The sequence below is a fragment of the Styela clava genome, chromosome 3 (assembly GCF_964204865.1).
Source record: "Styela clava chromosome 3, kaStyClav1.hap1.2, whole genome shotgun sequence".
Classification (NCBI taxonomy): Eukaryota; Metazoa; Chordata; class Ascidiacea; order Stolidobranchia; family Styelidae; genus Styela; species Styela clava.
In genome coordinates this window covers 2713732-2731433 of record NC_135252.1, presented here as the reverse complement: position 1 = coordinate 2731433, position 17702 = coordinate 2713732, and the positions used below count along the sequence as shown (strand labels likewise).

Sequence of the window (17702 nt, the reverse complement as noted above, 5' to 3'; positions counted from 1 at the left end):
TATTTCGGCATACTATCCATTTTCCAGTTTGTTTGCATTCGGCGGGGTATCGGCCGGAATAAATAATTTGTTAAGACTGCAAGTGTGATTTTGTTAGCGTAAAAAGAATTAAGCACAGACTAAATGACAGCAAGCTGATTGGTGATATATTACAATAAGTCAATGAAATTGCAAAGTGTTTTGAGTAACTAGAATATCTGGATCAAGCATGGGAAGTAGGACAAAAGTTGCACTTGGGGTTGGAGCCTTTGGTGTAGCTGTTTATGAGTATTATACTTGGAATGCCCATAGGGTAAGAAAAAAGGTGGGATTGCAGGTATTTGGCCAACTGCATGAAGACCTCATTTTTATTTTCTCATATTATTCTTATATTAATTTTACTTATTATGATTGTTGGTGTTTGTATATGTTTCTGTGTATTTTACATATCTCTTCAATTATGGATTGGTGAATGCTTCTCAAAGATCTTCTGTTCTATCATATTCTGGTATGTGATCCTACTATTCAGACTATCTGTCTGTCTACTTACTGACTTATCTGTTCTTATCTAATCCAACTATAAAATGAAGAAACTAAAATCTTTATCGTAGTCATGTAGTCTACTAATATTGTAAAAATGAATCTATAATTTATTACATTTATAGTTAGTCAGCGAGATTAAAAAAATATGACATTTTAAAAAATTTATACCAATGTAGTGATGTCTTATGGGAAAAAGTTATTTCGGTAATTTATTATTTGGTGATAATTTAATATTTGAAAGCACTCTCATCTTTATGTTGTTTTGTCATATTGTATATATCAAATTTCCATGTTGATATATCAGTTGAACATGGATATGGATGTATTGTAATTTAAGTTGTCAGTATGTGCAGAAGTGGGTGTGAAATGTTATTTATGGTCCTTTTAGTCTTTGATTGTTCATTGATTTATATTTGTAACTCTGTCTATTTTGAGGTCTGCTTCCTTTTTGTATGTTGTATGTTTGTAATGAAAATTTTGGTAGTTCACCAATTTGTTAATTTATGTTGCTTGGTTGAATATATGTGTTGTACATATAAATGTAAAGTTTGCAAACTATAATATAATTATACTATTCAATGTAGAATATTTATGTCGAATATTTCTCATTACTTGATCTGAAATCGCTCGAAAAAATTTGAGTGCCTGATGATGTGTTACAGAATGCTTCATCTAAGATATAAAATGTCCATATAAAAATATGCAGGATGTATTGAACATATTTTTAAGCCTGTGTGATCTAATAGTCTTTGACGGAGATCTTGCTTTGTTTCATGTGGTCTTATATTGTTGTATTATTGGTATTTGTGAATGTACCTGAAAACAAATTTTATACATTGTAATAGTCGGTTTTTGTATTTACATAAATAACACTGCAATAGCATGCAATTTGTCATCAGCGACAAAATGTCTAATGAATTATAGATTGTGTTCTAGATTGCGAATTTTTTTTACTTTTTCATACACCCAATATCAAAGGTATTTTTGTTTTTCAAGTTTTTTCAAGCTGAAAGCAAGATTGCACCAGAATGGACAACTAATCCTCTACCATCAAGAGCGGCTCAATTAAAAGCATTGGAATGTACCAAGGAATTTGATGTTCTTGTCATTGGAGGTGGTGCAACTGGGTGTGGTGTTGCATTGGACTCTGTTTCCAGAGGTAATACTCATAATCAATGCATGTAAGCAGTCTGATAATAAAAAACTTGAAATTGAACTCTTGATAAAATCAAATGTATTACAAAATTTTCTCATTGTATGGTATGCAATGTCCATATCCAATTACAGTAATCTGAACGTTTTTAAAGTCACTTTATATCTATTTCATGTTTTAGGATTGACAACTGCCCTTGTCGACAAATATGATTTCAGTTCTGGAACGAGCAGCAGAAGCACAAAATTGTTACATGGTGGTGTCAGGTAAAATGTATTTCAAATATATTTCGACATTTACAGTTGTATTCTGATATTGTGTTGACATTTCAAACGTCATTAATAAATGTTACCTGTTTGTTAGCTTCTACAATACAAATTTTTTTTCTGGAAATGTTCAAAGTGTTTTAGATTCTTTGTATTGCATAATTTTTTTTCATTACTCCCTTTATCATTATACTATTCAGACATAATAAAAGTAAGTTTTCAAGTAATAAATATTAATTAAGATAAGCATATGAATGGAGTTTCTTAGTTTTGTTGATGCAATACAAAACTTCAGTAAATTTTATTGCAAGTGTTCAACTAGTTCTGGCCAAAGACTTATACTCCATATATTTGCTATGAGATGAGAGAATAAACAGAATTATTTTCAATACTTTTCAGGTACTTGCAGAAAGCAATCATGGGACTTGACATGGATCAATATAGGCTGGTGAAGGAAGCATTGCACGAAAGAGGAAATCTACTTCAGATTGCACCTCATCTTTCCGGACCTTTACCCATTATGTTACCTGTGTACAAGTATGCTTTTGGTTTATATAATATCCTACTTTTCATCAGCGCAATGTAATTTTGTCCAAAATCTTATTGGTTGAGTCTTATTCGCATAATATGAAAAATTGAAACAATTTGACATGAGACAGATTTGAAATTTCTTTTCCAGGGCACAATATACAATCCATACAATTCAAATCGAAATCTGGATTATGTTCATGTTACATGAATATTTTGTTTTCTGAGTAGCCTACATTTTAAGAGCAAAGTGAATTTTTCCATTTAATATCTTTTTCTGTTAATCTTTTATTTTTATAAATGTCGAGAACAATTTATACCGTAGTGTTATTCTCAATTTTCAGGTATTGGCAAGTTCCATATTACTGGCTTGGTATCAAAATGTACGATATTGTCGCTGGCAAAGAATGTTTACAATCAAGTTATGTTTTGAGTAAAGAAAAATCTCTTGAAAGGTTTCCAATGTTAAAAAAGGAGAAATTGAAAGCTTCCATAGTGTATTATGATGGTGAGTGTCTATGAATAATAATCAGTGCTGTGTTTAGTTGTAATCAGTATGTTTATTCATTTTTAAGAACATGACATATTAACGTAGAATTGTAATAATGAGCGATATAATGAAACAGTGTTAACTCTAAGGAAATTATGAGTGCGAAAGTGCTTCGCAGTCGAAAAAAAAAGTGCGAAAGTGCTTTTTCTGATTTTAACTAGTTAGGTGCCCTAGCTTTCGTTTAAACTCATTTCAAACAGCATAGATACTCGAAAAAGCGCTCCTTCCGTTAATATTGTGAATTGAAGTCTTTCCGTTAACAAGTTTCGTTTAAACTCTTGTTAAAATCAAGCGAATTCATCAAAGGACACCTGATAAGCACACTTGTCGGGAATAAAAGTTTCGTGCAATCAACCACCAGCGTCAGTAACGAAGCGCACTCCCGCCTGAACAGACTAGCCTTGCAAACTTGTTTCTACCATCTAACAGACACCGATTGATACAAGCAGATATTAGTTACTACCGGCCATAGCTAGGGAGGGGGATCATTTGTACAAAACCCGGGCAAAATGACATCCCCATCACCAATATCGCTTTAGTATAACACGCTTCCTCGTCCGAAAGAATATGCTTGAAAGTAGTCCGCCCTCTTCCCTTTTAAGAGATTGGTTAACGGGAGTTTTTCTTTGGGAAATAACGCAAGATCACCATGAAAGTACCGCTGTTTTTATAGATAGAGTGACCTACTTTCTATCGAAGATTTTTTTTCCGAAATATTATGCAAGATCACTTTGAAATCCCATTCATGAGCTAGCTTGGCCTAATTTATATTATACTGTCTCACGGATTACCCTAAGACGTGTAATTTCCAAATATCGACTTGCATTGGTTTGCGTGCCAGTTAGTTCAAATCGGGTAGAAAACATTATATATTTGCAATTTTTTTTAGAAATGCCATGTACTTCCAGCATTTATAAATAACGCTGTCTCTAATGCTGCAGACCTAGTATGAAATATTCGCATCTCAACGCCACTTTCAATTACACTAATAGTAATGATGACACCAAAGAGTTTTCCTTTGCGAAGGTACAGGAAATACAACAGGGTGATTCTTGAAAAAAACATGAATGTAAAAAATAAACCCAAATAATTTTGAGTGTGACACGAAATACCAATCCTTTTGATAAATCTTTTTTAGTCGACCACGTGAACGCCGAAATCCTGGAAATTAAAGTTGAAAGAGAAGTACGCATTCTCACATAAATAATCGCGATATATAATCGTTCATGTGCACAAATCTCACATGTAGCATCGGTTAGTTGTGCATGAAATGTAAAACTCTTATGTGTGTGCGTTTCAATTTCAATAAAATCAAATTCGTTTTTCCATGCACCATTACTTGTAATTTTAATATTAATTGCGCTCCGAGTTTGTAAAGTTTAGAAACCTCTTGTATATACCATTACCACTATTTTGATTGGCTAACTAAAGATAACACGTAACCGCTTTTCGGCAACATGGTATTCGTTTTATATCTGCTTTGAACAGAGAAAAAAACATGTGCCCTCTCAGTCATCTGATCACAATCGAAAATCCGTATTCATTTTTTTCGCGATTTCGGCAATCGTTATTATTAAGGGTTTTCGTCGACTGAAAAATAAACATCGTTCTGTTAATTATATATTTCAGGCCATGTTCTTTATATCCTGCCATAATTAGCAAATCTTTATTAAGCAACCCATGATTATAAAATAGCTTTGCTTATCATTTGTTGCTGAATCTTGTGCTATCGCTTGTCAATTATAGCAGAGACGTAAGGAACATATTTAAAAAAAATTTTAAATTTAAACATATTAAAAATGTTTATAAAGAAATTAGCCACGTTATCAGCGCCAACTAACAGAAAATAACTTATCATAAATCACAATTAAAATTCAGTCGGTAATAAATGGCGCTAAGGTGATGCCATACAGAACAAAAAGATCTGGTCGCGAGAGTTACCTTAGATGACCGTATAACGATGTTGTTTTATAAGCGGAAGGTAGAACAATCAAATTTAATAAAAAAAAACGGGGGTTACGACACCCGTAAAACATCAAGTTCATTAGACATCTCTAAAGACTTCTAAGTTGGTTACTCGATTACACTATACTATCAACACTTATTACACCTGTTCGAGTATTCCGGACAATTTCGAATTTGAAATAAACGAAAACTCAACATATCATAATTAATACACAAAAGTAAAATAAACATTCATCGAAAAAGTTATTATTCAAGAACAACAACATAATCGTATAATTCCGCCCAAACCCCGATGTTCGCAAGTGAGATGATAAATAAATACTTTCCGTGTATTCGATAAATCAACTTCTGCAAACAGTCTTGGTGCAAAATATTTCCATTCAGTGATATGCTTACAAATATTCTCTGCCTTAATATCATAACCTCGCCTATAGGACTGGGCAAAATATTCGTATCGTTTCAATTTCATACTTTGCGCCAAAAAAGGCACCAACAAAGCTTCCTAATTTTAGAAGAGTCAAAATAAATAGACTATTCGAAATAAATATCCCAGATTTCAAACTCCGTATATTGGCAGCATGAATTAGCCGTTTCATGTAGGAGCCGCACATACAATTGATTGTCGAAAATTAAAAGGTAAATTGACGTTCCGAGAGCCCACACATGGTATAACATGTACAGGCTATAACCAGAAAAAAATGACAATTCATAATCCTTTTAATGTGCTTTCAATTAGCTCGTTAGTGATCCCTCCCATCCTTGGCCAAGTAATGTTTCGAAAATGTGAACCTCTCACTCAGCCATGCATGGCGGGTGGAGTGTTGAAATCGTGAACAAGAGTATAACGTAAAATCAATCGTGAATTTCGATGTAACAACGCACACTGTCGCCGTCATGAATTGCGCCTAGGAACATCGGAAATGATTAAATTCGTGATATTTCGAGTATTTTTGCACCAATAATTAGGGCGTGATTATCAAAATGGTGAATTTGCAAATTCCGTAAATAAAATTGTAACATTTTAGCTAGAATTATCACCGGGCAGGGGCACAGCCAGATTTTTTTTTAACGGGAGATTAGGGGGAAGTTAAAACATTACACCAAAACTGCAATTCGCGACGACGTAATGCGTTTATAACTAAAATGTAAGGTCGTTCACGGCGAAATTTCGCAGTTACGTGTAGCCCGCCTTTCTTTGCCCAACGGTCCGAAGTCCTATTTTTAAACATCGACCATTTATCCGTAGTCAGCGGGCATCCGCATCTAGAAATGAAACATTAAAAATCGCGAAAATTAAATTTGGAGAGATCTATAACTCGCAGATGTCAGTAGTGTCATCATGGTTTATATGTACAAAAACACGCTCGCATGTAGCGACGATCAAAATCATGAAAATGTGAAACTATTACTTGAAAATTATTGTTAATGAAGTTAAATTTTTATTGTCATTCAATGATTATTTCATAACTTTGTCATAATCGAAGGCTGCAGTAAATTTTTTGTCGCTGCGATCGTGTTGTTAAACTATATTAAAGCATGTTTTTATTCACTAGCAAATATTAATTCTCACGTAACGGCGGACATCGTAGTTTGGTTTTTATATTTCGGATAGAATTGTGAATTCACATCGGCGAAGATTTTAAAGACAACTATTAATGAGCGCATTCACAACGAAAATTGATTTTGTTCTGATTTTTATCTTCTGTGTAGGATTTGTATCAGTTCGTAAATTACCGTCCCGAGTTTAAGCGAACAATAATATTATTACTGACCCCGGGATGCGATATTTGTGAAGCAGATAGTTGACATTTCTATGCTTTTAATTTTAGATCGTGTCTGTGTTACTTTCGTATGAAATAATAATTGAAAAATTCCGCAAATTGGTTATCTCTTGAGTACTCAGTGTTAAGTATTTACGTAACTCAGCTTTGGGTTAAAACACTGATAGTAACTAAACACGTGAATAAATCGGCAATAATGGCATTTCGACATGGTCAAAATAATATTTCTCACCAATATCTCATGAAAGTTCCATAAAATACATTATTTACTTGTCTTACTTATCGACGTTTCTAAATTTACAAAAACGATGTTGACACGCTTTATACAAAATCGTTTCAAATTTATTGTTTCTACATGTTAGCGATAGCCGTCTGGTTAATTCTTACCCGTGACTCATTGTAAAGTAATGTTAATAAATTGTGTTTTGCTTTCCAATGCGCGGTTAACCGAGGTTAAATTCGTTCGTTTTCCGGAATTGCAATCAACAATTACACATTTTTTATTTATCATTATCAATACCGAATAAAAAAAGATAACATATCGTGAAGACGAAAAAAGTCGTTGAAACTTGAGTTGAATTAGTTGCAATTAGCGCCTGATTAGGCACCAGAGCACTCGAGCCCAATGTTTTTAGCATTAGTCGCATATGTAAAATATCCTTAAAGAAGTGCTGTTTATTAAAGTCATCTCGTCTTATGGCCACGCAGAAATGCCTTTATTGCCGAATTATTTAATCTCAATTTTGAATCAACATTCAGGATTGGCACAATCTCAGATTTGCGAGGTTTATCTGTAAATTAATACAGACACCATAAAAAAATTATAAAAGTTAATTATCGTATTAAATATTTGCATTCCGGCATCGATAATAATAATACCATTCGCTTTAAATTGGGACAGTAAATTTACAAACGTTGATAGGTAATATCAAGTCTACGCAAATGTTTATTTTAGTTTTGAAATTTGTCGTTGATGCCCTTAACAGCTGTTGCCGATGTGAACGCACGCGTAAGCCTGGATTGCCAAACCCAGGATATAGTCGCCAAAACGATTGCGGTGACAAAAACAATTAGCTATTATAACGAAATTAACCAGTAGAAAAGGCTTCCTTGCTAATTTTTCGACCGACGTTCCAGACTCCTGCTGTGCATAAAAAATATTCCTCATTCGTTAAAAATATTCAATTCGAAAAAATATTCGATTTTGCCCACCCCTACTCGCATATTAATGAGGAAATAGTTAAGATTGATTTTTGACCCTGGTCTGAGTTTGATTTATCGTGAATGACTAGACTAGCTAATACTGAATATCGCAAAATTCCGCGAAACGCCATTTGCTTTTAACATTCGTGGTTACAATAAAATGGATGTTAAATGTTAATACGACGTATGTATTTTGTCAATTTGGCGATTTTGCAAATCTGTGAGATGCTGCTAAATGTTTCTTCTAATTTACCAAACAATGGCCCAAGTTTACATTCCATTACTAAACAATGTGGTGTCGAGTATCAGAAATTTCTGAATGGCAGTAAATTCACTAAGAAGAGAACACAGACCTGTCAAACCAGTACTAGAAAATCGTGTAATTTGGTCACAATTCATCGATGTCATTGATAGTCACATGACCACTCTCGTTTAGAGAAACGCACTGCCTTGCATTCGGACATCTGGTTTCAAAGACGCCGCCGAGCGTTTTCGCGGTCGAAGCGGAATCGGTGTGCTTGTATAATAATCATATTATAAACAAGAATTTTGCCATTAATGCAAAAGCTTTATCTTCCATGTCTTCACCACATAGGTTAGAATTCCGGTAAATATCGTTATGATATGCAGAATTGAGTTACGAAAGTACTAGTATGTTACTTAATTGTCAACTTAATACGCACACAAAAACATTTGTCAACTTTGAATTTTTATTCCATTCAAAATCGAAAAAAAGTGCTATTTCTCTTCAAAATCGGAAAAAAGTGCTATTTCGCGGTCCCTAAAAAAAGTTGCGAAAGTGCTTCGCAATTTTCGCAAAAAAGTGCGCTAATAGTGAACACTGTAATGAAATAACAATCTCAACCTATTTTATCATGCAATATGCTTGTTATTCGAATATATGGTCAGCTCGAGCAGTATTGCCTTCCACATACCAGGGTGAGCAGCATGTGGGATTAAATTGAAGTAGCTAGAAGATGGATGATACTTTGGAACTCTAATCCAATGCATAGTGTGTGATGTCCAAAACTTATTTTATTTTTGATTGTATTAGGCATATTTTTTTTTAATTCAAACTATCTGATAGTATATTACTATTAAATGAAATTTGACATGTACCTGTATGATATACCGGTATTATGACACGACACGATGTGATGAATTTCTAGCATAGGTTATTGTGATATCATTATTTATATCCTGTCATGCTTTTCACAAATGTTAGAAATGCATGGCTCATCCTATCATGTTCATCATTACATGCTTTTATCAATAACCAATCAATTTACAAATGATTCAACATTTTTGCAAAGATATTTATGAAAATGAATCATTGAATCAATCACCACGACAGTTGCAAAGCTTGTATTTTGCCACTCTAAAATTAGTGTGCATTCAGCCGTCTTATCGGCTTTCCTCTTCCCAGGGATAAATATGTCAATCCTATTCCATATGTAAAGTACCATGAAGCAAAATTAAATATTTTTATGGTTCTAATAATGCACAGTTATCACGATTATTTGTAAAAAATAGGTCTGCAGTGTTGAGATAATCATATATGGATATGGACATACCGGTAAGCGATAATATAATTAATATTCCCTCAAGTGATAGCCATGAACATCAATCTTTCAGGTCAACACAATGATGCTAGGATGAATTTAGCAATAGGATTGACAGCTGCTCGACAAGGTGCTGCCATTGCCAATCATGTCGAAGTCTTAAAATTGTTAAAGAGAAAGGACAAAGATGGCAATGAAGTTTGTTGTGGTGCTACAGTACGAAATAACATGAACGGAAATGTTTTTGACATTCGCGCTAAATGTGTGGTAAATGCCACCGGTCCTTTCACTGATAATATTCGAACTATGGACGATGCTGAAATTCCTAAAATTTGTCAACCAAGTGCTGGTGTTCATATCATTCTCCCTGATTATTACAGGTGGGTTATTGGAATTGTACATGAGAAAAAAAAAGCGTTTTTCTCTATGTACTGTAAATTTTATTTGCCGTCATAGAACTCAAGTGTTCAAATTTTTGATTTGATTATCAGATAACATGGTAAGGGGGGAGCGATAATAGAACTCCTTTATTTCTTGATTGATTTTATGAAAAGAGAGTAAATTATTTAATTTTGTTGACACTTGGAAATTTTGCACGTCGAATGTAAGTCTGTCTCCATCTCCGAGAGGTCATTTTGAACATATTCTGGGGAGGATATAATGTTTGTCCTTCTTAGATTCCGGAAACATTTGGGTACAATTAATCAATCATACACAAACAAAAGTTTAAGTGGAAACAAAATTCAAAATGCAACCCCATTTTTATTTCAAGTAATTAAAAAATTAATGGGTTCCTGTTTTTAGGGTCACCCATTATAATGTTTAATGTGATTATTACTTTTTACAAAGATGTTGTTGTTGTCACATAAGTGCTCTGTGCTGTGTTTATATTTTACTTTGCAGTTAAGTTGTTAAAGAAATTGTCTTGTTAGGACGAGATATTTATTCCAGGGAAACGTAAAGGCTGATAAAATAACTTAATCATACGAAAAACCACGACATGGTTATTTCCACTTACCAGACCATGTCATATGGGAATAGCTGAGCGGTTGTTTGTTCTAGATGCATAGCAATGCCAAGTATGTTTGCAACACTCAGCAGTCAGCACAATGTACCAACCACCAACCTGTTGTCAATATTACCTCATACCTGTATGCTGTATGCACTTGGTATCAATTGGCATTGATATCAATGCCAATTGATGCTTTTTCATACATACAAGTTTTTCAGGATCACAATGTCTCTACCAAAATCGTTGTACTGCACCATCATGATACTTCCATATGAGATATCTCATAAAGTAAATTTCCTTATAGTTCATCTTTAATATTAATCTATTTCGTTGAATCTCTATTTTAAACAAATATTGAAGCTTTACTATTTTCAACCTTTACAGTCCTGATACAATGGGTTTGTTAGATCCATCTACCTCTGATGGCCGAGTTATTTTCTTCTTGCCGTGGGAAGGATACACAATTGCAGGAACAACGGACAGTCCTACTGACATCACACCACACCCTGAACCCAGGGAAGCTGATATTCAGTTTATATTGAATGAAGTTAAAAATTATCTCAGTCCTGATGTTCGAGGTACAATGTTTGATTAAATGTATTTCACTTTACAATAGAAGTTCTTACATGCTCTAAATTGTTTGGTTTTTGGCCAGGAAATAATTCTCTTATTGACTTAGAAAGCTGTTCGTCAGACCCAAGGGTGACTCCAGGACACTGAAACCCTTTTATCATACATTAATAATATACAGGGTGTGACCCAAACAAAACAGAATCCTTAATTTTTTAATCACTTGTACAAAAATGAAGAACATTGATTCAACACTTGAACTTCTGTTTGTTTTTGATTGAACTTGAAATTTTCCACGATTTTTTTACAGTTCGCAGAGGTGATGTGTTGTCTGCTTGGAGTGGAATACGACCACTTGTCGTAGATCCAAGTTCCAAAAATACACAATCGATTTCAAGAAATCATGTTGTTCATGTCAGCCCAAGCAAACTTGTTACTATTGCAGGTTTGTATTCTTTCATGTTTTCTTTAGATTTCAGATCAGAGATTTCCTCTTTCAATTGTGTTTTGAAGATAGCCTAAACCAGGCCTACTCAACTATTTTTACCAAGGATTCGTATACAAAACTTAAATTTCTGTGGTCCGGTCTTTCCAGAAATTATAGTTCGAAAAAATATTTGTTAATCAAGATAGCGCTATTCACACTGTTTATAATCGTATTTAATAAAAGGAAACCTTCACATAGCCAAAGTGGGGCCAATGATCCAAAATGAAGAATTGGGTGCGATCCAAATCAAATAGTCCAGATTTGGACCGCAGTCCGCCAGTTGAGTAGCCCTGGCCTAAACCATTGCGAGGCCTTGGTTGATTTTTGTCCTAAATTCTGAGTTTAGCATGATAGCATTGATATTGTAGATAAGCCGAAGTCTTATTTTCAAACCTAAAGACTTGTACTCTCTGGGCCAAAGTGGAAATTTCAAATTTTTTAGAGAGTCTAGACTCTGGAGTTGGACCTGGAAATTCAGATTTTGAATGGTGATAATCGAAGTCAAACTTTTCATGGAAAACTGAAAAGCATTTAGTTGAGGGGCATTCTTTACAAAAAATTTAAGTATGACTTGCACATTCCAAATTTTTTTATGTTTTATTTGGTTTTCTCGTAGTCGGAACCAAATAGCTCAGAGTCTCCACGCCCCTGATCTAATCTACTATGCAGTATACTATACATGTATATTATATTAAAATATGTTTGTAGGAGGCAAATGGACTACATACCGGTCCATGGCATATGATGCAGTGGAAGCTGCTGTTAAACACTGTGATTTGAAACCTGCTCGTCCATCTGGTACCGATGGCATGATACTAGATGGTGGTCATAACTGGACAGCAAATTCTTATATAAAGCTTGCACAGGATTATGGTATGATTGTATTCACATTATTTACAAGCCAAGTAACAAGTACCAATTAGGAATGTCCATGATATTTCAGTTTTGAATATCCCAAAATACAGATTGATAAATAGAACGAATTTTGGTACTCCTGTTGTATGTGTACCGGTTTAGGGTTGGGCGATAATTTTATCTGATTCTTCTTATTTTATTTCTATAGCGAGTTTGGGTACTGTTTGTGTTAGCCAAGTGAATGTACCCCGGTCCATAGGCTTTCCCCCCTTTACACAACTTGATGTAAAGTAGGCGAACAAAATCAGTTACCTTCATATTGGTACACATACTTGGGAGCGCCCAAATTTTGCTCAAGAGCAATTGTTGTGAATACTTATTTCATTGTTAAAATGACATTTGTTATATATTAAAAATTTGTTCACCGGGATTATTCTAAACACACTTTTTCGATTAGCATGATTTTTAAAAGTTACACCCTTGGCCTTCTTTTTAAGGTCTTGAAACTGACGTTGCTAAGCATTTATCGACAACATATGGATCAAGAGCCGTAGCAATAGCTAGAATGGCAATGGTTACAGGAAGAAGATGGCCGATTGTAGGAAAGAGATTAGTGGAAGATCTTCCGTACATTGAAGCTGAGGTATGATGCAATTAGTAACGATATTTTTAAATAAGTAGGATAGGATTTTCATCTTTATCATCGGGAGAGGAAAGCCTATAAGACAGTTTGATCATATGGAACCACAGCCTCTCGCCCAGTAACCAGTCCATGTCTGATATGGAAATAGTTAGCCAGTTATTTATTTCAGATGCATGGAGTTGATGGTGGAGGAAGCCATGAGTGGCCAGCGACTACGTGAACCACCGGTCCAGCAATCTACTTGCATGTAATTATTCCCACAGAATTCAAACCTGCGGACATGCGCAGGGTAATCAAAAGAGCGATAGCAAATGTAATCCTAACAGTTGGCATGATGCGACGTCAGTCAATCCAGAGTAAATTTATAATACTGGTATTCAATTCAAAAGTTCAATGTGAATTCATTTTTGTAACGATTGCTTCCATTTGTAGATTAGTTATGGAATTGAGGAATATGCATGCACTGCTGTTGACTTTCTTGCAAGGAGAACAAGGATTGCATTCCTGAACACACAAGCTGCTGAGGAAGCTCTACCTACTATATTGAATGTTATGAAGAAAGAATTGAAATGGTCGAAAGAGAGAGTGGAAAAAGAAAGACAGGATGCTTTAGAATTTATTTATCATGAGATGGGAAAGAAGGTACAAGATGTTTCACTGTTTTCGTTATGCATGCAAATAGATGAAATCTCTCACATTTTGTTTTTTCATGATGGATGCAATCATGGCAGTCATCTTTTGGTTTATAATTTTCTAATTTATTACAAAATTTTTATTTATTCAAAATTGTATAGTCATCTACTGGTAAGCTAAGGTAAGGTAAGTGCTGCCTTTAGGGAATTGCCAATAATACAAATACCTTTTTATATCAATATGTTTAAACTAAATTTTAATAACAATTCTTTTTAGAATACTACTTTATATACAAACTAATTGGTTTTTGCTGTCACTGGGATGATATCTGAAAATAACTTTATAAAATATTCAAGTATAGTCGTATATAGTCGTCCACAACGTTGGGAAAGAGAAATTTGAAACCCAAATTCAGTAGTTTGTATTTGTTATTAGAAGTCACCAAGAGTGATTTATTCAGAAAGAGAGAAATTTACTCATGTGATTTGAAGCCTACTTCATCGTCTCATCTCATTTTCGTCATCATATGAATGGATATTTCACTCATCTTGACGTCATTCATTCATCATCAGTAAAACATTTAACAAAAAAAAATATTTGACTAACATACCTTTTTTCGATTCCAAAATAGATCAACTTTTTTCAGACACGAGAAAGTGCTCTGGAACATAGTCAAGGCGTTCATCTGTCACCCATCGATCTCGACAGATATAAGAAACGATTCAATTTGTTCGATAAAGAACGTAAAGGGTTTATCACAAGACATGATTTGAAAAGTGTTCTGGATCAGGTACGAATGACCACATCAAGATATTATTAAATTCCTATGAATGAAGTTAAGAACAAGATAGTATCACAAAAATTTTTTTTTAGAAATACAGATAATGGAATAACTGTATTACTTTGAAATTTGGCTCTTTAACTCTGAAATATTTGGATATATATCACGATTTTATTGCAGAATAAATGATATTCGAAATCGAAATAAATCTGAAGGTAGATGGACATCTGTAACCAAAACAGACATAATTATTTTCTATAAGTTGCTATCTTTAAAGTCAATAAAAGAGTAAATACTACAGTGTTTCCCCGAAAATAAGACCTACCCTGAAAATAAGACCTATCCTGAATTTTACAAAGGGTTTTAATATACGCCCTCCCCTTAAAATAAGACCTAGTCAAGATTATTTTAAATGATTGGTAGTCTATGTTTTGCAGTTATTTTGAATAAAAACGTGTTAATTATAAGTAAATGGTTTTCAACTTTTGTATATTTGAAAATCTCGTAATTCTTTACTTTGTAATTTTATTTTCATTAAATCAAAATATAAGACATCCCCCGAAAATAAGCCCTAGTGTTATTTTTCGGAGGAAAAGATCCAGTCTCATTTTTGGCGAAACACGGTAGGTGTCATTTATCTTCTTTACATTTACATTTCAGGAATTTGAGGAAGGACAAATTAAAGATGATGATTTGAGTGATATGTTGAATGAGGTAGATCTGAATAAGAATGGTAAAGTCGAATTGGATGAGTTTTTAGAGGTTAGTAACCAGTGACCACACTTAGCTTAAAATTCAGAATATGAGGGATATTACTTTGATTGGACTACCTATTTCCCAATTAAGGTAGTTTGAGTTATTTTCATCACTCACTAATTTATTTTGGGCCTAACTAACACTCGAGCCCTCAGGCAGTGAATATGGGATATTAATATGGTTTGGGCAAGAACTGACAAAAAGTGGTGCCATTTTGGTATGCGATCTCATTTACTTAATGTGGTATGCGTTTAATCTCATAGAAACATCCTCATACAAATCAGTTCCTAACCCTAACTAAACTAAAAGCACCAAGATAACACAACCGCTGTGATCGCATGCCAAAGTAGAACCCAAAAAGATTTTTATATAGTTGGTTTTGTCACCAGTCAATTTCTTTTTCAACTACTTTTCTATTATTTGTGTCATTTTTCTAATTTCTAATTTTCACAAAAACACTATATTAATTTTATTATATCTGTCTTTTTTGATATATTAGTTGATGAGCAGCATGCGTGAAGGAAAGGTGATTGGAAATCGACTCGCCACATTTATGAGACAAGGTGAACTTCGAAAAATCAAAGAAAGGGAAGACATTGCTGTATCCAGAAGTGGAGGAGGAGTTTAAATCTATGATAATCAATTTTTTTTTCTCACAGAAAATTCATCTTCAATCGAAGTGCACATTTTTTTTGCAATGCTGTGATTTTTTTTTCTCAAATATATAAAACTTATAGTCAGCACAATGTACTTTATATATGCGGCACATTCCATAAATACTTTACCAAGCATGGGCGTGTGTACCTTTCGGCCTAGCCATGTATAGCCATGCATGGTTAAAAATAATACTATCTACATCTGTGTGCGTCACTTGTAACTGATAGCTATTAGTTAATATCTTGATTGTAGCCTTGTATCAATAATCATATAAAAATATTTATGGGAACTATATTAAAAAAATATTTTTTGTATAATTTGATAATTTAAAGTCACTGCGATTTACTAAAACATATTTGCAGTTTTTTTTTTCTATTTTTGTATTATTGTCCCATAAGTGGGACCTGGTGTGGTTGTGTATTCTTGATTTTTACATGCCACAATTATTCACTTATTGCTGGACCCTACTTGATGTGATTATTTGAGCTTATAAGGCATATGTTGCCAAATGTTACACACCATGGTATAAATTGAACATGAAATATTGCTGGGTACTAGACAACCCCATTAACTCATGGTTTTCTCCGACACAATGTTTCGTTACATAAGCATAAGGTACCACGCGGTCTACCTCACCATTCAGTAACTTGCCGTAAATCGGTTTATTTATATAATGCTAAGCTTTATACATGATGCACGCCTTCTTGAATAAATGCTGTTCAAGTCTGAATAAACTTTGTTATTTTTTTTTGCCTGTTAGCGGTCTGACTATCAATTTTTGCGAACTCAATATAATTTGTCGCAAAACACAATTCCATGTCTTTTGTTTTTCCGTTTATATAATTGTAATTTCACAAACCTGACTACGGTCAAGCAATATCAATGAACACTGCCATTCAAATGAAATAACGATGGAAGAAGCATTGTGCGGATGCGTTTGTGCATCCACTTATTAATCCAACTTTTTCTGTAATTTATTTGCATTTGGGATATGCTGAAATAAAGTACGCTCACGCTTACATGGCCTTAGTAGTTTCTTTCATTCAAGTTACGACTTTTATAAGTAGGACTGGTAATGGTTAACCGATTTAGGTGGTTACGGTTTATTTTAACCGTTAACTGACTTCGGAGATACAAATCATGTTTTTAATGTACATTTTCTTCAAAAATGATTAGTATATCACAAATTTATCTCACTGTATTAGTAAGGACCCAATAAATGTGAAAAATTATTAAAGTACCGATATTGCTGATTATGAAATTTAACAATTATAATTCTGAATCAGTTCCGGGAAAAATATATTGTTCCCGATTTTATTGCAACAGCGTATATTCAATATCGCCCAACAAGTGCGTAGTTAATGCTGTTTTTCTTTATGATGTCTCGAAGTAGAATTTGTACATCGAACACTGAAAATTGGTCTCATAAATAGCATATATATAATATAGTAATCGGGTTTTCCCAAAATACTTATATTTCCGAAGCACGCTGCATCTCTATTGCAGCAGGACGATCTGGATTCTGGAATAATTTCGAGCGATATCGGGGTAAGATCACGCGAAATTGTATTGAAACCATTGTGACGTAACAAGCTAAAGTTATAACTTATTGCGTCTGACGTCACTCTGCAGTTAACCGGTTAATCTCACCCAGTTAAAGGGTTTTTCCTGAAATTCCCAGCCCTATTTAAAAGAAAAACTGGCGCTCCGAACCAATAGCTTCTTGTGACCGGTTTGTAGTTTATTACACGAGAGGAGAGGATGAAGCTGGCACGATG

The 17702-nt window shown here is 33.9% G+C and overlaps 1 protein-coding gene across 3 annotated transcripts; it reads left to right on the top strand.

Annotated features, from left to right (window-relative positions):
- Positions 1–25: 25 nt before the first annotated feature.
- Positions 26–16943, top strand: LOC120341746 (glycerol-3-phosphate dehydrogenase, mitochondrial-like). Of its 3 annotated transcripts, none has more exons than XM_039410307.2 (14): positions 26–292; positions 1519–1681; positions 1857–1941; positions 2341–2478; positions 2814–2977; positions 9604–9910; positions 10927–11120; positions 11423–11557; positions 12308–12472; positions 12952–13097; positions 13530–13739; positions 14362–14520; positions 15172–15273; positions 15767–16943. In XM_039410307.2, the coding sequence occupies exons 1-14, from the start codon at positions 209–211 to the stop codon at positions 15893–15895; spliced, it is 2181 nt and encodes a 726-aa protein (XP_039266241.2). In that variant the 5' UTR covers positions 26–208; the 3' UTR covers positions 15896–16943. The 3 variants fall into 3 exon arrangements, with proteins under 3 accessions (XP_039266241.2, XP_039266242.2, XP_039266240.2); XM_039410308.2 differs by having other exon boundaries at positions 26–304; positions 14377–14520; XM_039410306.2 differs by having other exon boundaries at positions 26–304.
- The last annotated feature ends 759 nt before the right edge of the window (positions 16944–17702 follow it).